Here is a 17,905-nt window from a genome sequence, read left to right as displayed (position 1 = left end):
TATCTTGCTATACATGGGGATTATATGTGTGGGACTATCTTGCTGTACATGGGGGATTATATGTGTGGGACTATCTTGCTATACATGGGGATTATATGTGTGGGACTATCTTGCTATACATGGGGATTATATGTGTGGGACTATCTTGCTGTACATGGGGGATTATATGTGTGGGACTATCTTGCTATACATGCGGGGATTATATGTGTGGGACTATCTTGCTGTACATGGGGGATTATATGTGTGGGACCATCTTGCTATACATGGGGATTATATGTGTGGGACTATCTTGCTATACATGGGGATTATATGTGTGGGACTATCTTGCTGTACATGGGGGATTATATGTGTGGGACCATCTTGCTATACATGGGGATTATATGTGTTGGACTATCTTGCTATACATGCGGGGATTATATGTGTGGGACTATTTTGCTATACATGGGGATTATATGTGTGGGACTATCTTGCTGTACATGGGGGATTATATGTGTGGGACTATCTTGCTATACATGGGGATTATATGTGTTGGACTATCTTGCTATACATGCGGGGATTATATGTGTGGGACTATCTTGCTATACATGGGGATTATATGTGTGGGACTATCTTGCTATACATGCGGGGATTATATGTGTGGGACTATCTTGCTATACATGGGGATTATATGTGTGGGACTATCTTGCTATACATGGGGATTATATGTGTGGGACTATCTTGCTATACATGGGGATTATATGTGTGGGACTATCTTGCTGTACATGGGGGATTATATGTGTGGGACTATCTTGCTATACATGCGGGGATTATATGTGTGGGACCATCTTGCTATACATGGGGATTATATGTGTTGGACCATCTTGCTATACATGGGGATTATATGTGTTGGACCATCTTGCTATACATGGGGATTATATGTGTGGGACCATCTTGCTATACATGGGGATTATATGTGTTGGACCATCTTGCTATACATGGGGATTATATGTGTTGGACCATCTTGCTATACATGGGGATTATATGTGTTGGAACATCTTGTTGTACATGGGGGATTATATGTGTGGGACCATCTTGCTATACATGCGGGGATTTTATGTGTTGGACCATCTTGCTGTACATGGGGATTATATGTGTTGGACTATCTTGCTATACATGGGGATTATATGTGTTGGACTATCTTGCTATACATGGGGATTATATGTGTTGGACTATCTTGCTATACATGGGGATTATATGTGTTGGACTATCTTGCTATACATGGGGATTATATGTGTTGGACGATCTTGCTATTCATGGGGATTATATGTGTTGGACTATCTTGCTATACATGGGGGATTATATGTGTGGGACCATCTTGCTATACATGCGGGGATTATATGTGTTGGACTATCTTGCTATACATGGGGATTATATGTGTGGGACCATCTTGCTATACATGGGGATTATATGTGTGGGACCATCTTGCTATACATGGGGATTATATGTGTTGGACTATCTTGCTATACATGGGGATTATATGTGTTGGACTATCTTGCTATACATGGGGATTATATGTGTTGGACGATCTTGCTATACATGGGGATTATATGTGTTGGACTATCTTGCTATACATGGGGATTATATGTGTTGGACCATCTTGCTATACATGCGGGGATTATATGTGTTGGACTAACTTGCTATACATGCGGGGATTATATGTGTTGGACTATCTTGCTATACATGGGGATTATATGTGTGGGACTATCTTGCTATACATGGGGATTATATGTGTGGGACTATCTTGCTATATATGGGGATTATATGTGTGGGACTATCTTGCTGTACATGGGGGATTATATGTGTGGGACTATCTTGCTATACATGGGGATTATATGTGTGGGACTATCTTGCTGTACATGGGGATTATATGTGTGGGACTATCTTGCTGTACATGGGGGATTATATGTGTTGGACTATCTTGCTGTACATGCGGGGATTATATGTGTTGGACTAACTTGCTATACATGCGGGGATTATATGTGTTGGACTATCTTGCTATACATGGGGATTATATGTGTGGGACTATCTTGCTATACATGGGGATTATATGTGTGGGACTATCTTGCTATATATGGGGATTATATGTGTGGGACTATCTTGCTGTACATGGGGGATTATATGTGTGGGACTATCTTGCTATACATGGGGATTATATGTGTGGGACTATCTTGCTGTACATGGGGATTATATGTGTGGGACTATCTTGCTGTACATGGGGGATTATATGTGTGGGACCATCTTGCTATACATGGGGGATTATATGTGTGGGACTATCTTGCTATACATGCGGGGATTATATGTGTGGGACTATCTTGCTATACATGCGGGGATTATATGTGTGGGACTATCTTGCTATACATGGGGATTATATGTGTGGGACTATCTTGCTATACATGGGGGATTATATGTGTGGGACCATCTTGCTATACATGCGGGGATTATATGTGTGGGACTATCTTGCTATACATGGGGATTATATGTGTGGGACTATCTTGCTATACATGGGGATTATATGTGTGGGACTATCTTGCTACACATGGGGGATTACACGTGTGGTACACCTTTTGAATATTTGTCAAAATTTCTTACACCATGATTAAAAAACAATCGGCATTTACATTACTCCAGTACAATTTTTTCTAAGTGCTCAATGCTCCATTTCCTTGTAGGTTCCAGTCATCATCAGCAGTGACTGTCATCAGTAGCAGTAGCCATCTTTCAGCATTAGGGGCCCACTACGCCTCTGCCTCAAACCCCTGTAAAATGAGTAAAAAACAAACATTGCTACAGAGCTTCTTTGAAAAGGGAGAAAGACCCAATGATGAGACAGATAAAGACTCCACGACTGCTAAAAAAAAGAACGCTGCATTTAAAAGAAAATACAATGAGTCCTACTTAACTTATGGGTTCATCGCAACAGGCGATTCACAGGCCCACTCTGTGTGATATGTGGTGCCCAGCTATCCAACGAGGCCACGAAGCCTTCAAAACTGGTTTGCCACTTACAGACCAAGCACCCTGCATCGAAAGACAAGCCTTTGGAGTTTTTTTAAAGAAAAAAGCAGGAACTCAAAGGACAGAAGAAATTATTGAATGCCACCACATCAGCAAATGTGTCTGCACCGAGAGCATCATTTTTGGTGGCTAACCACATTGCTAAGGCTAAGAAGCCCTTCACTCTTGGTGAAGAGTTGATCCTGCCTGCCGCTAAGGACATTTGCCATGAACTTTTTAGAGAGGCTGCAGTTATGAAGGTGGCACAGGTTCCTCTTTCAGTGAGCACTGTCACTGTGACTGGACGAATTAATGAAATAGCAGAAGATATCAAGGTACAATTGTTAGAGAGGATTAATACGTCACCATAGTATGAAATCCTGGTTGATGAGTCTACTGATGTTGACAACAAAGCAATGATGCTTGATTTGGTGCGGTATATTTTTCAGGAGGATGTGCATGAGGATATGTTATGTGCATTATTGTTGCCAGCCAACACCATAGGTGCAGAACTATTCAAGTCTTTGGATGATTACATATCAGTAGTGTTGAGCGATACCGTCCGATACTTGAAAGTATCGGTATCGGATAGTATCGGCCGATACCCGAAAAGTATCGGATATCGCCGATACCGATATCCGATACCAATACAAGTCAATGGGACATCAAGTATCGGAAGGTATCCTGATGATTCCCAGGGTCTGAAGGAGAGGAAACTCTCCTTCAGGCCCTGGGATCCATATTAATGTGTAAAATAAAGAATTAAAATAAAAAATATTGATATATTCACCTCTCCGGCGGCCCCTGGACATCACCGCGGGTAACCGGCAGGCTTCTTTGTTTAAAATGAGCGCGTTTAGGACCTGAGGAATGACGTCGCGGCTTCTGATTGGTCGCGTGCCGCCCATGTGACCGCCACGCGACCAATCAGAAGCCACGACGTCATTCCTCAGGTCCTAAACGCTCATAACTCACGTCTGTTTGAGCAGCTCTGTATGGAGATGGACGCGGAGCTCAAACGTCTTCTCTTACATATGGGATAGCTGACGCACCACTGCAATATGCAGATATATAGAGGGGGTGCAAGACTGATGGCTAATAATGCAAACTGACAAAAGCACAAGAAACAAGAGCCATCAAAATATCTGCACACCACCAAAGTTATGATAAAAATAATATAAGCTTTATTGGGAACATAATTAAAAACATCTAAAATCACACATAACCTCCGTGCAGATGCCCCTGTGAACACTGTATGCCAAAATATACATAGATATATAAACGTATGAAATCTTACAGACGTGTCCCTGCCCTCTGCACTTAATATTATTAATGTAACTATATATAGTCAAAATTTGGAATGAACACGCTGTATACAACCATATAACAACAATTATGCACACAGTCAAGTATAATACAAGCCACACAGCATGCAAATAGCATGCAACACCCCACCACAATATGCAGCTTCCAGCAAAAAACCCCAGACCCAGAGGAGCAGATAAAATAAACTGCCCTAGATATCCAGAGAAAGGGACAGGGGAGGATGTCCAAATATATACCCTGAAATACCCTGCATAGTCTGATCCTAGGAGTGGTCAAAAGGTGAAAATAGTGCTGGAGAAAGCACCATAGGATAAATCCTGCTGCAGGAGGCTGTGAGGCTGAATAGTCACAGGGCAAATGCGACCGGAGGAGAAGCCCAACGCGTGTCGCTGTTCTAGGACAGCTTCGTCAGGGGAAGTCTTCTCTTACACACAGAAGTCAGATGGCTTTCTAAAGGTAGAGCACTGGCCAGAGTTTTTGAATTACGAGAACCGTTTCATAGATTTCTTCCAGAAAATCAATCGCCACTTGCAGCACATTTCAGAAGTAAGGAATGGGTCACAAAACTTGCTTACTTATGTGACATATTCAACTTGTTGAGCAAACTCAATCTGTCTCTTCAGGGGAGAATGATAACTGCCTTCAAGTCGGCAGATAAAGTTGCTGCATTCAAAGCCAAACTGGAAGTGTGGGGACGGGAGTGACAACAGGGATATTTCATATGTTTCAAATATTAGCAGGGATTTTGGAAGTGACCAAGCCTAAACCTTCATTCAAGGTCCAAGAAGGGACGTAGGGCACCATCAGCAATAATGGAAAACAATATAAGGGATCTACCTGGAGTATGTAAAAAAATTAAATGCAATAGAATAGAAAAAAGAGGCATACTGAATCCAGGGACCACCACTAATTAAACTATATTACAAATTTTATTTAACTCCAAAAAACACACACATTTATAAAACTATTTAAAAACAAAAAAAATTGCCCCATGTGGGGCTGGGTTACCCTGGACCTGCACATGGATTTTGAAGATGGATACTAATTGTAAAGAAATACAATCATTCTGCAATGACAGCAGCAAAAAGGAGATTATGGCTGGACATAAGGAAGACACTTCAGGTTTCAGTGTCTCCCATCACCCTTAGGGTACGTTCACACTAGCGTTGCGCCGCCCTGCGTCGGCGACGCAACGCGCGACGCATCGAAAAACGCGCGCTAACGCGCGCAAAAACGCGCGCGTTTTGCGACGCGTGCGTCGTTTTTGACCAAAATCGGACGCACAGAAAATGCAACTTGTAGCGTTTTCGTGCGTCCGACGCCAGCGTCGGAAACGACGCACGTGGCGAAAAACGCAACCAAAAAGACGCACGCGTCCCCTATGTTAAACATAGGGGCGCGTCGCCGCTGCGTCGCCGCTGCGTCGCCGACGCAACAGCGGCGCAACGCTAATGTGAACTTACACTTAGATGGGACCGTCTTGTTGCAGGAAAACAAGTCCAGTGCTCCCACTGATCCAGGGAAACAAGCCCAGTGCTCCCGCTCATTCTAAACCTATAGTGAGTTGAGTCACATTCACATCTTAAATGTTATAATTAAATGATAAGTATGCACTAAACTAAACTCCAACCCCCTCCATATCACTGCCCCCATATGACCAAAGTCCCACCCCTGTCCCACTCCATGCTGCCGGGCCATGGAAAAATAGTCTTGCTTGAAGCCGCGCCCTGACGCAGAAAAGGTTCTATCCATGAGGAAGATGAAAGTGATTATTTGTAGGGGTCTTCAGGTGAGGAAAGAGAACACCTGGATGAGCACCTTCCCTTACAATGGCTAAGGTTCTTTTCACATTTCCCCTCAAAGGAAGATTTTAAAGCATTATTAACACTAATAACATTAAAGACACATACAGGCCTGAAATTGCTTATATGCGACAGGACTGGCAGCTTTTGTCAGGAAGAATTGACTGTTTGGAAGGAGAACATGATGTAACCAGATCCCATATGGCTGAGTTCAATCAAACAACTCTTCAAATGCAACCGGAGGACTTAGATAATAGGGGCAGGAGATGTAACATTAGGGTGAGAGGTGCTCCCGAATCTAATGAACAGGAAAATACTAAACTAATCCTGAAGGTCATCTTTAATTCCATCCTAGGAGATACAGTCTCTACGCCCCTTAAATTTGATCGAGCACATCAGGAACTGCAACCTAAGGGGTCATCACCATGCCCACGTGACATGCTCTTTGTCATCGTATTCTGTCATGGCATTTGTGGACTCAGGCGCTGCTCTGAATTTGATGGACTTGGAGTATGCTAGGCATTGTGGGTTTTTCTTGGAGCCCTTGCAGTGTCCAATTCCATTGAGAGGAATTGATGCTACGCTTTTGGCAAAGAATAAGACTCAGTACTGGACCCAGCTGACCATGTGCATGGCTCCTGCACATCAGGAGGTTATTCGCTTTCTGGTGTTGCATAATCTGCATGATGTGGTCGTGTTGGGGTTGCCATGGCTACAAGTCCATAATCCAGTATTAGATTGGAAATCCATGTCTGTGTCCAGCTGGGGTTGTGTCTGTGTCCAGCTGGGGTTGTCAGGGGGTACATGGTGATGTCCCATTTCTGACTATTTCGTCATCCACCCCTTCTGAGGTTCCTGAGTTCTTGTCTGATTACCGGGATTTATTTGATGAGCCCAAGTCCGATACCCTACCTCCGCATAGGGATTGTGATTGTGCTATCGATTTGATTCCTGGTAGTAAATTCCCGAAAGGTCGACTGTTTAATTTATCTGTGCCTGAGCACGCCGCTATGCGGAATTATGTGAAGGAGTCTTTGGAGAAGGGGCATATTCGCCCGTCATCGTCGCCATTAGGAGCAGGGTTCTTTTTTGTAGCCAAGAAGGATGGTTCACTGAGACCTTGTATAGATTACCGCCTTCTAAATAAGATCACGGTTAAATTTCAGTACCCCTTGCCATTGTTATCTGATTTGTTTGCTCGGATTAAGGGGGCTAGTTGGTTCACCAAGATAGATCTTCGTGGTGCGTATAATCTTGTGCGTATTAAGCGAGGCGATGAATGGAAAACTGCATTTAATACGCCCGAGGGTCATTTTGAGTATCTAGTAATGCCATTCGGACTTGCCAATGCTCCATCAGTGTTTCAGTCCTTTATGCATGACATCTTCCGAGAGTACCTGGATAAATTCCTGATTGTGTACTTAGATGACATTTTGATCTTCTCGGATGATTGGGAGTCTCACGTGAAGCAGGTCAGAAAGGTGTTTCAGGTCCTGCGTGCTAATTCCTTGTTTGTGAAGGGATCAAAGTGTCTCTTTGGTGTTCAGAAGGTTTCATTTTTGGGGTTCATCTTTTCCCCTTCTACTATCGAGATGGACCCTGTTAAGGTCCAAGCCATCCATAATTGGACTCAGCCGACATCTCTGAAAAGTCTGCAAAAGTTCCTGGGCTTTGCTAATTTTTATAGTCGCTTCATCTGCAATTTTTCTAGTATTGCTAAACCATTGACCGATTTGACCAAGAAAGGTGCTGATTTGGTCAATTGGTCTTCTGCTGTGGTGGAAGCTTTTCAAGAGTTGAAGCGTCGTTTTTCTTCTGCCCCTGTGTTGTGTCAACCAGATGTTTCGCTTCCGTTCCAGGTCGAGGTTGATGCTTCTGAGATTGGAGCAGGGGCTGTTTTGTCGCAGAGAATTTCTGATTGCTCGGTGATGAAACCATGCGCCTTCTTTTCCAGGAAGTTTTCGCCTGCTGAGCGAAATTATGATGTGGGCAATCGAGAGTTGCTGGCCATGAAGTGGGCATTCGAGGAGTGGCGTCATTGGCTTGAAGGAGCTAAGCATCGCGTGGTGGTCTTGACTGATCATAAGAACTTGACTTATCTCGAGTCCGCCAAGCGGTTGAATCCTAGACAAGCTCGTTGGTCGTTGTTTTTTGCCCGTTTTGACTTTGTGATTTCATACCTTCCGGGCTCTAAAAATGTGAAGGCGGATGCTCTGTCTAGGAGTTTTGTGCCCGACTCTCCGGGTGTATCTGAGCCGGCGGGTATCCTCAAAGAGGGAGTAATTGTGTCTGCCATCTCCCCTGATTTGCGGTGGGTGCTGCAAAAATTTCAGGCTAATAAACCTGATCGTTGCCCAGCGGAGAAACTGTTTGTCCCTGATAGGTGGACGAATACAGTTATCTCTGAGGTTCATTGTTCGGTGTTGGCTGGTCATCCTGGAATCTTTGGTACCAGAGAGTTAGTGGCTAGATCCTTTTGGTGGCCATCTCTGTCGCGGGATGTGCATACTTTTGTGCAGTCCTGTGGGATTTTTGCTCGGGCTAAGCCCTGCTGTTCTCGTGCCAATGGGTTGCTTTTCCCTTGCCGGTCCCGAGGAGGCCTTGGACACATATCTCTATGGATTTTATTTCGGATCTTCCCGTCTCTCAAAAGATGTCAGTCATTTGGGTGGTCTGTGATCGCTTCTCTAAGATGGTCCATTTGGTACCCTTGTTTAAATTGCCTTCCTCCTCTGATTTGGTGCCATTGTTTTTCCAGCATGTGGTTCGTTTACATGGCATTCCAGAGAATATCGTTTCTGACAGAGGTTCCCAGTTTGTTTCGAGGTTTTGGCGAGCCTTTTGTGGTAGGATGGGCATTGACTTGTCTTTTTCCTCGGCTTTCCATCCTCAGACTAATGGCCAGACCGAACGAACCAATCAGACCTTGGAAACATATCTGAGATGCTTTGTTTCTGCTGATCAGGATGACTGGGTGTCCTTTTTGCCTTTGGCTGAGTTCGCCCTTAATAATCGGGCCAGCTCGGCTACCTTGGTTTCACCGTTTTTCTGCAACTCTGGGTTCCATCCTCGTTTCTCTTCAGGGCAGGTTGAGTCTTCGGACTGTCCTGGTGTGGATACTGTGGTGGACAGGTTGCAGCAGATTTGGACTCATGTAGTGGACAATTTGACTTTGTCCCAGGAGAAGGCTCAACGTTTCGCTAATCGCAGACGCTGTGTGGGTCCCCGACTTCGGGTTGGGGACTTGGTTTGGTTATCTTCTCGTCATATTCCTATGAAGGTTTCCTCTCCTAAGTTTAAACCTCGTTTTATTGGTCCGTATAGGATTTCTGAGGTTCTTAATCCTGTGTCTTTTCGTCTGACCCTTCCAGATTCTTTTTCCATACATAACGTATTCCATAGGTCATTGTTGCGGAGATACGTGGCACCTATGGTTCCATCTGTTGATCCTCCTGCCCCGGTTTTGGTGGAGGGGGAGTTGGAGTATATTGTGGAGAAGATTTTGGATTCTCGTGTTTCAAGGCGGAAACTCCAGTATCTGGTTAAGTGGAAGGGTTATGCTCAGGAAGATAATTCCTGGGTCTTTGCCTCTGATGTCCATGCTCCCGATCTTGTTCGTGCCTTTCATATGGCTCATCCTGGTCGTCCTGGGAGCTCTGGTGAGGGTTCGGTGACCCCTCCTCAAGGGGGGCGGGTACTGTTGTGAATTCTGTTGTCAAGCTCCCTCCTGTGGTCATGAATGGTACTTCGGCTGGTTCTGTCCATGGGCTTCCTCTGTTGGTTGTGAGTGGGGCTGCGGCTTCTGAGTTTCCTTCCACAGGTGACGAGGTTAATTCGTTAGCTGGCTGCTCTATTTAACTCCACTTAGATCATTGCTCCATGCCACCTGTCAATGTTCCAGTATTGGTCTAGTTCACTCCTGGATCGTTCTTGTGACCTGACTTCACTGTTGTGAATTCTGTGGCAGAGCTCCCTCCTGTGGTCACAAGTGGTACTTCGGCTGGTTCTCTCTGTGAGCTTCCGTTGGTGGAGGAAAGTGGTACTGCGGCTTCTGAGTTTCCTTCCTCAGGTGATGTGGTGAAGTCGTTAGGTGCTGCTCTATTTAACTCCACCTAGTGCTTTGATCCTGGCCTCCAGTCAATGTTCTAGTATTGGACCTGTTTCCTCCTGGAAAGTTCCTGTGGCCTGCTGCTCTGCATAGCTAAGTTCCTCTTTGCTATTTGTTTGCTGTTTTTTTCTGTCCAGCTTGTCTATTTGTTTTTTTCTGCTTGCTGGAAGCTCTGGGACGCAGAGGGTGTACCTCCGTGCCGTTAGTTCGGTATGGAGGGTCTTTTTGCCCCCTTTGCGTGGTTTTTGTAGGGTTTTGTGTTGACCGCAAAGTTACCTTTCCTATCCTCGCTCTGTTCAGAAAGTTGGGCCTCACTTTGCTAAATCTATTTCATCTCTACGTTTGTCTTTTCATCTTAACTCACAGTCATTATATGTGGGGGCTGCCTTTTCCTTTGTGGTATTTCTCTGAGGCAAGGTAGGCTTATTTTCTATCTTCAGGCTAGCTAGTTTCCCAGGCCGTGCCGAGTTGCATAGGGAGCGTTAGGCGCAATCCACGGCTGCCTTTAGTGTGGTTGGAGAGGATTAGGGATTGCGGTCAACAGAGTTCCCACGTCTCAGAGCTCGTTCTTGTTTTTTGGGTTATTGCCAGGTCACTGTATGTGCGCTGACCTCTATGTCCATTGTGGTACTGAATTACCTTTCATAACAGGGTGAGTCAAACCCCTGCGCAAATTGCTTGTGATTTCTCCTCTCTGTGCGTGTGCTGTGGGCCAGAGGAAGGGGGGCCATGGAGCTGCACTCTCTATATTGTGTCCTTGGTTTACTACGCGCTGTGAGATTTGAGTTTAAAGCAATAGTACTGTATGTATTGAAGTAGAACGGAATATTATAAGTTGAAGTTGGAAATTGAAAGTAAAAGAACTGTGCCTATATTAGAGGAAACTTGTAAGTGATTGAAAGATTGGTAAAAGGTTCACCTGCTTCAAGTTGAGTAATTGATATGTATATACAGCAAATTGAGGATCAACAGAGGAGGTAGACAACTGCATGGTTGATGTAGTAGGTGAGAGTCTTCCTGCTACAGTCAGCTTATGGCACATACTGTAGGTGGATGTAACCTTGCCGTTCCATGGAGCTGAGCTAGCCAGCTGATCTACCAGGTGATAGGTGGATGTAACGTTCCCCGCTAAATCCTTTAGGTCTACCGGGTAATAGGTGGATGTAACCTTTCCCGCTAAATCTTGACACTCGCTCTGACTTGTCACATGTGGCTGCCTGGTTAAGGCAAGGCACACTAAAAAGGGCATTTTTAGAGGTGAGTTGTTTGAGCGAATAAGTTGAAGCCATGGGCAACTTGTTCTGTGTGCAGTCAGGGCCCCCAATAGGATCCAGAACTGCTGTACAGATTGAAAAAGGAAGCAGTGAAAGATGTTAGACCAATATTGAAAAAGGCAAAAATGCCAGAGTGTGGATGTACAAAAAGGCACAGACAAGGGAAGAAAATAGCATGTGAATAAATGACGTCTGGGAGAGTGCAGCAGGACGGAAGTAAGGTGTATTATGAATGTTTTGATGCTTAAAAGTCCGACTATGACCGAAAACATTACTGCTATGGTCATACCTTTGTATAACCAGAGACCCAGACAAGACAGATGGACTTGTAAACATTGTGGTCAGACAAACCCAGACTGGAGAAATACTTCTATGATCTGTTCTGCAACTTGACCTAAGTGAATTGCACTGAATCCTGTCCAGACAAGATCACATGTAGTGACATAAGAAGCTGACACAGGATTGTGGTTAGTGGGTAGTGGGGACATTGACTTTTTGGGAGTAAGCTGACAGTAATAATTTTGGGAAGGAGCTGTAGACCAGCATGTCATGTCACCCCCAACCGGACATCTAGTCACCCCCACCACCAGAGAACCAACCACAACAGGTAGGGTGAGACAGATACAGGAGTATTATCCCTGGAAGGCCTCTGACTAGCTAGCTACACTAAAACAATTGGCTGACCCTGAGAACCAACCTTTCCCATTTTACAGACAAAGACAATATGATGGACTTATAAGTGCACCTGAACAGACCTAGAGAGTTGGTGAGCACAAAAGCAGGTGACGTACTAGGACGCAAATTAAGACTTTTACAGATGTGACAAAAGGAGAGAGAGTAGAGATGTACTTTGGACAGTTACAGCTGAAATGGGCAGACATGGGGTAAACCCACTTGATGTTAAATTATTGGTAAATACATTCATTGACGGTATGACAAAAGGCTTACGAGACGCAGTACAGACAGCCAGACCTGAATGGAGAAATGTAGATTCAAAAGACCTCCTGAAGGTTGTTAAAGGAGTTGAAGAAACTAGGACAATAAGACGACGTGTCATGTATGCTGGAGTACAAGGAAAACAGTAGAGATGTAGTAAGGGATCTAAGGACTTAAGGTACCTTCACACATAATGATTTTGTTAACCATATCGTTGCAACGTCACGCTTTTTGTGACGTAGCAACGATATTGTTAACGAAATCGTTATGTGTGACAGCGACCAACGATCAGGCCCCTGCTGGGAGATCGTTGGTCGCTGGGAATGATCGGGACCTTTTTTTGGTCACTGATCACCTGCTGTCATCGCTGAATCGGCGTGTGTGACGCCGATCCAGCGATGTGTTCACTGGTAACCAGGGTAAATATCGGGTTACTAAGTGCAGGGCCACGCTTAGTAGCCCGATAATTACCCTGGTTACCATTGTAAAAGTTAAAAAAAAAAAACAGTACATACTCACATTCCGATGTCTGTCACGTCCCCCGGCGTCAGCTTCCTGCACTGACTGTGTCAACGCCGGCCGGCCGTAAAGCAGAGCACAGCGGTGACTTCACGCCTCTCACTGAGGCGGGTAGAGCTGCTGCAGGTAAAGTCGCTAATATTTACATAGATTTGAATTGTGCATGGGGAATATCCCATGTGTATTGCCCTATCTGGAGAAGCAGAACGTTTCTTACATCAGCCGGTAAGCCTATTAAAACTGCAGAGCTGGTGAAACAATTAGTGGAGGCATTGATGTTACCAGTCCAGGTTGGCATCGTCAAGGTAAAAGCACACACAAACGGTGACTCTGTGGAGGTACAGGGCAACAGAAGGGCGGACGAGACTGCTAAAGTAGCAGCAAGGCGGCCTAGGGAGCAGTGGACGGTGGCGGGGAGTCAGAGTATTCCAGCCACACTGAGCCTAGATGTCCTGAAATCCCTCCAGCTGCCCAAACAGAGAAGAAACACAACACTGTGGAAGAATGGGAGCTGAGCTGAACTCAGAAAGATTATGGGATAATAAGGATAAATTGTGTATACCATGGTCCCTGTTCCTAATTATGGCGCAAGCAACACATGGCCCCACTCACACCTCAAAATGTCACATGTGTCCATGGTAGATGCCTTCTGGATCGCTCCTGGTTTCAGTTACGCAGCCGCAAAGCTCGTACAGTCATGCCTCATCTGTGCACAGCACAACCCAGGTAAAACAGTAAAAATCCCTAAGAAAGCGACACCCAGGCCTCTCTACCCGTTCCAGAGACTGCAGACTGACTACATACAGCTACCCAAGGTAGGAGTGTGTGAAAAATGTCCTAGTATGTGTAGATCTCTTCTCTGGCCGGTAAAATGTGCAAATGCTAAAGCGACTGCAGACAAACTGATGAAAGAACTGATCTGCAGGTATGGTGCCCAAGAAACCATAGAGAGCGATAGGGGCACACACTTCACGGGAGAAATAATGAGGGAAGTCATGCAGGCCCTGGGAGTACAGCAAGCATATCATGCACCATATAGACCACAAAGTAGTGGGAAAGTGGAGAGACCAAACGGGACACTTAAACTGAAAAATCAAAGGCCACGGCAGACACAGGAAAGAGCGGGGTAGAGTGCTTGCCTCTTGCACTCTTTTCAGTCAGACACATTCCAAATAGAAAGACAGGCTTGTGTCCTTTTGAAGTCCTGTTTGGTAGTTTGTCAAAGGCTGGTCTGTACTTCCCACAGGTGCTACAAATGCAACACGGTGCTATGACAGCCCATGTCCAGGCCTTACAGAAAAGACTTAATGTGGTGCATAAACATGTGTTTTCATCCATTCCAGATCCTAATGCCAGTGCAGACGTACATCTGCTGAATCCAGGTGATTGGTGGTCATACACAGATGTACATCTGCTGAATCCAGGTGATTGGTGGTCATACACAGACGTATATCAGCTGAATCCAGGTGATTGGTGGTCATACACAGACACGTGAGAAGGAGCCTAGATCCACGGTTTGACGGCCCGTTCTAAAGTCCAGCTGACCACATTCACCTCAGGGAAACTTGAGGGAAAGCCCACCTGGATCCATGCCAGTCACTGCAAAAAGATCTGTCCACCAGCAGAATGACTGTTCTTCTAATCACCTTGCTGGCAGTGGTAGGATGTTTGCACCTTACAGAGACACTGGATACACTTTTAAATGTTGACAAGGACAACAACTTATTCAACATCTTGCTTTTCTTATAAAAGACGTGGAAGGACAAAAACTGCTGGACTGTTGGATCTGTATACACAGCCCAGTATCTGCAAGGACTATGCTGTACTTAGCCTTTACCCCTGGAGCCAAGGAAGGTATTAACACCACACTGCATACACAATGAAACTTGGACTCAAATTTTCCAGGTCCCTTGAGGTTCCTAATGAGACTAATACAATATAGAGACTCCTTTTTAAATCCAGCCAATTGGCTTAGCGGCCTAGCAGGATGGATTTCTGGCATTATACAGACTAGTATGCAAATTTTGTTGCTTTGCTTATTGTTTTATGTAGCAGTAAAAAGCGCTAATATATGTATTACCTAAGCTATGGAATAATGTATGTGTAGAAAAAAAAAATCTAAGGCTGAACCTTCTGTAGTGTATCATAGGCCTCGTGTAGCCACTGCTGACGGGGAAGGTGAGTGTCCACACTGAGGGTGGATGGGCGAAATAGGTAGGAAGTTCCCTTGTGGGTACTAGACCCATGAGACAGTAGCTCCTTTGTGGACATCAGCTGACCCCGTGGCAGAGGTTATACCATTTACAAAAGGGGGAAATTGATATAAAAGGGTTAATAGTTTGCCTTTAAGTGCCTTTTGCCTTTGTTAGAATTTTTAGCATCTGTTGTTGTAGTAGTCTGCTAGTCTCCTTTCCACTTCTTATCATGTATGTTCTCAATAGTGAGCCACAACATGCTCTGAGTACGTGAGAGAATAAAGGTCAGTATGACCCTGGGTGATGGTGGGGGCTACATGAATTGCATTAAGAGTTACATTTGTTGTAAATGGTATAAAATACTGGCTTTTGCTGCATTATATCAGATAAAAGTGAATATCACACAGAACAACTTGTGTGATTCTTTTGTCTCCAAGCACTTGTCAATTAAGGACATAATTCTACAATTTGGCCTCACTGGTGATCTGTCATCTGACATTGGGTCAGAACGAAAACAGCTACAACAGCCGTTAGAATTCTGGTTCTCCAGAGAGGATATCGTCTGTATGAATTCAGGGCTGACGTTTAGCCATTAGAATTCCGGCTACTCTGGAGAGAAGTTTGTTGTGTGCTTTTGCTGATCGTGTGACCACTGATTGCTTTTTACCCTGTGAGTGGGCTTCGTTCCCCTGTGAGGTTAACAGAGATCATATCGAGCATCATACCTTTTCTGTTACTGTGTGCGTGTGGCACAGCTCTACTGCAGAGCATCTTTTTCGTTACTGTGTGTGAATGACACAGCTCTATTGCAGAGTACCTATACCATTACTGTGTGCGAGTCACACAGCTCTATTGCAGGCATCTATTCCATTACTGTGTGCGAGTGACACAGCTCTACTGACAATGTTCTCCTCCTCCCTGTCCTCAGGCCATCCATGCTTAACAGATGGTATGACAGTTGTACTTGTAGTACCTTCTTCTTCCTCCTCCTCTTCCTCATTGTCAACCAATCCACATTGGGATGACATGAGGCTGGTCTGTGTGTCATCACCCTGTATGTTTCCTTGCTCCATCTCATTGTGCTCTGCCTGCAATGCATCTTCTTTCATTATGATCAGAGAGCTTTTCAGAATACAGAGAAGTGGAATGGTGACTCTAATAATAGCTGACTTTCTAAAATGGGCATACAGGCGGTGCACTTTCACAAGCAGATCCAGCAGCTCCAGGTAGCTTTTGAGAAATAATTGAATAATGAGGTTAAGCACATGGGCCAGGCATGGTACATGTGTGAGCTCACCTTGCCTCGGAGCCGCCACCAGGTTCCGGCCATTGTCACATACGACCAAGCCTGGCTGTAGATTCAGCAGTGTCAGCCACAGATCTAAAGTCCAACAAAAAAGAAAAAATGAACGGCAACTAGGGAACACAAATCACCACTGTAGGCAGACAGAGCTATTTATCTGAACTTTTTGTGGTATAAGTATTCAGCTAATACTCGGGTTCTTGCATGAAAAGCAAGAAATGTCCAAATACTTCATGAAGAAAAAAATGCAGCACTCACCAGCTGAAGTGAAAAGTTACATGTCTTTTATTTCACAATCATGCCATGGACAAAAGAAAGGATAAGCAGACCCTTAGAAGCGAGTAATCCCGAAACGGCCATTGGCCGCCCCACATCTCCCCCAGTATTCCTTTCACAATTGTGAAATAAAGGACATGTAATTTTTCACTTCAGCTGGTGAGTTCAGTCACTGTGCGGTTTGTCACATAAGCGTATCAGCTTCAGCACAGCCTGTTGCCACTTGGCTGAAGCAGTGTTGCAGTGATTCCAGCTTGTGTCTGATGTGGTAATTTCGGAGATGGAGGCTGAAGAGGAGTAGGAGGTGCAGGAGCTGTAGACTGTGGGGGCAACCCTGATTGACGTAGGGCCAGCAATCCTCGGCATGGGGAGGATGTGTTCCATCCCAAGGTCCGAGTGGGTCTTGGCTTCCACTATGTTAACCCAGTATGCCGTCAGTGAGATGTCCCATCCCTGCCCATAAGCACTTGTCCTTGTGTCCCTGTTTAGGTGGATTTTCCCAATAACAGCATTGTTAAGGGCACGGCTAATGTTGTGGAACACATGCGTGTGTAATGCCGAGACGGCACACTAGGAGAAATGGTGGCGCCTGGAGACCGAGTACATTGGGCTGGCCACCGCCATTAGGTTGCAGAAAGATTCCGTCTCCACGAGCCTAAAGGGTAACATTTTGAGCGCAATCAGAAGAGAAATGAGAGAATTTACTACTATTGCCTGTGGGACATTGGCTGCGTATTTATGCTTGCATTCCAAGAACTGGATTGTGTTCAACTGAACGCTGCGCTGGGACAAGGACGTGGAAGTGCTTGATGATGGTGCTAATTGAGTGTGTACAATGACAGGTGCAAGGCAGGAAACATCTTTGCAGGCACCATGGACAAGGAATTGGCTTACACACACAACAGCGGAAGAAGCAGTGGTGTCACCCGCAGACACTGTTCCTGGACCCTGGGGTTCGGCCCACAAAGTCGGGTGCTTTGCTGCCATGTGCCTGATCATGCTGGTGGTGATCAGGCTGGTAGTTTTGCTACCCCTGCTGATGTGGGCATGCCAGGTGATGTAAATAACCTGTTTGAGGCTATCAGCAGAGTCTTTTAAAAACAACCAGACTCGGGAAGACCTAACAGTTGGAC

General features: G+C 45.1%; 1 protein-coding gene across 1 annotated transcript in view; it reads right to left on the bottom strand.

Annotated features, from left to right (window-relative positions):
- LOC138657402 (vomeronasal type-2 receptor 26-like) overlaps positions 1 to 17,905 on the bottom strand; it is a 145,188-nt gene that overhangs the window by 48,526 nt on the left and 78,757 nt on the right. Inside the window, exon 6 of the mRNA XM_069745168.1 lies at positions 16,167 to 16,423. Within this exon, the coding sequence (XP_069601269.1) occupies positions 16,167 to 16,423 (257 nt within the window). The remainder of the gene's footprint in view (positions 1 to 16,166; positions 16,424 to 17,905) is intronic.

The sequence above is a fragment of the Ranitomeya imitator genome, chromosome 1, assembly GCF_032444005.1.
Source record: "Ranitomeya imitator isolate aRanImi1 chromosome 1, aRanImi1.pri, whole genome shotgun sequence".
In the NCBI taxonomy this organism is placed as follows: domain Eukaryota; kingdom Metazoa; phylum Chordata; class Amphibia; order Anura; family Dendrobatidae; genus Ranitomeya; species Ranitomeya imitator.
The sequence above is the reverse complement of the archived record's forward strand: the minus strand, read 5'-3'. Positions and strand labels throughout refer to the sequence as shown.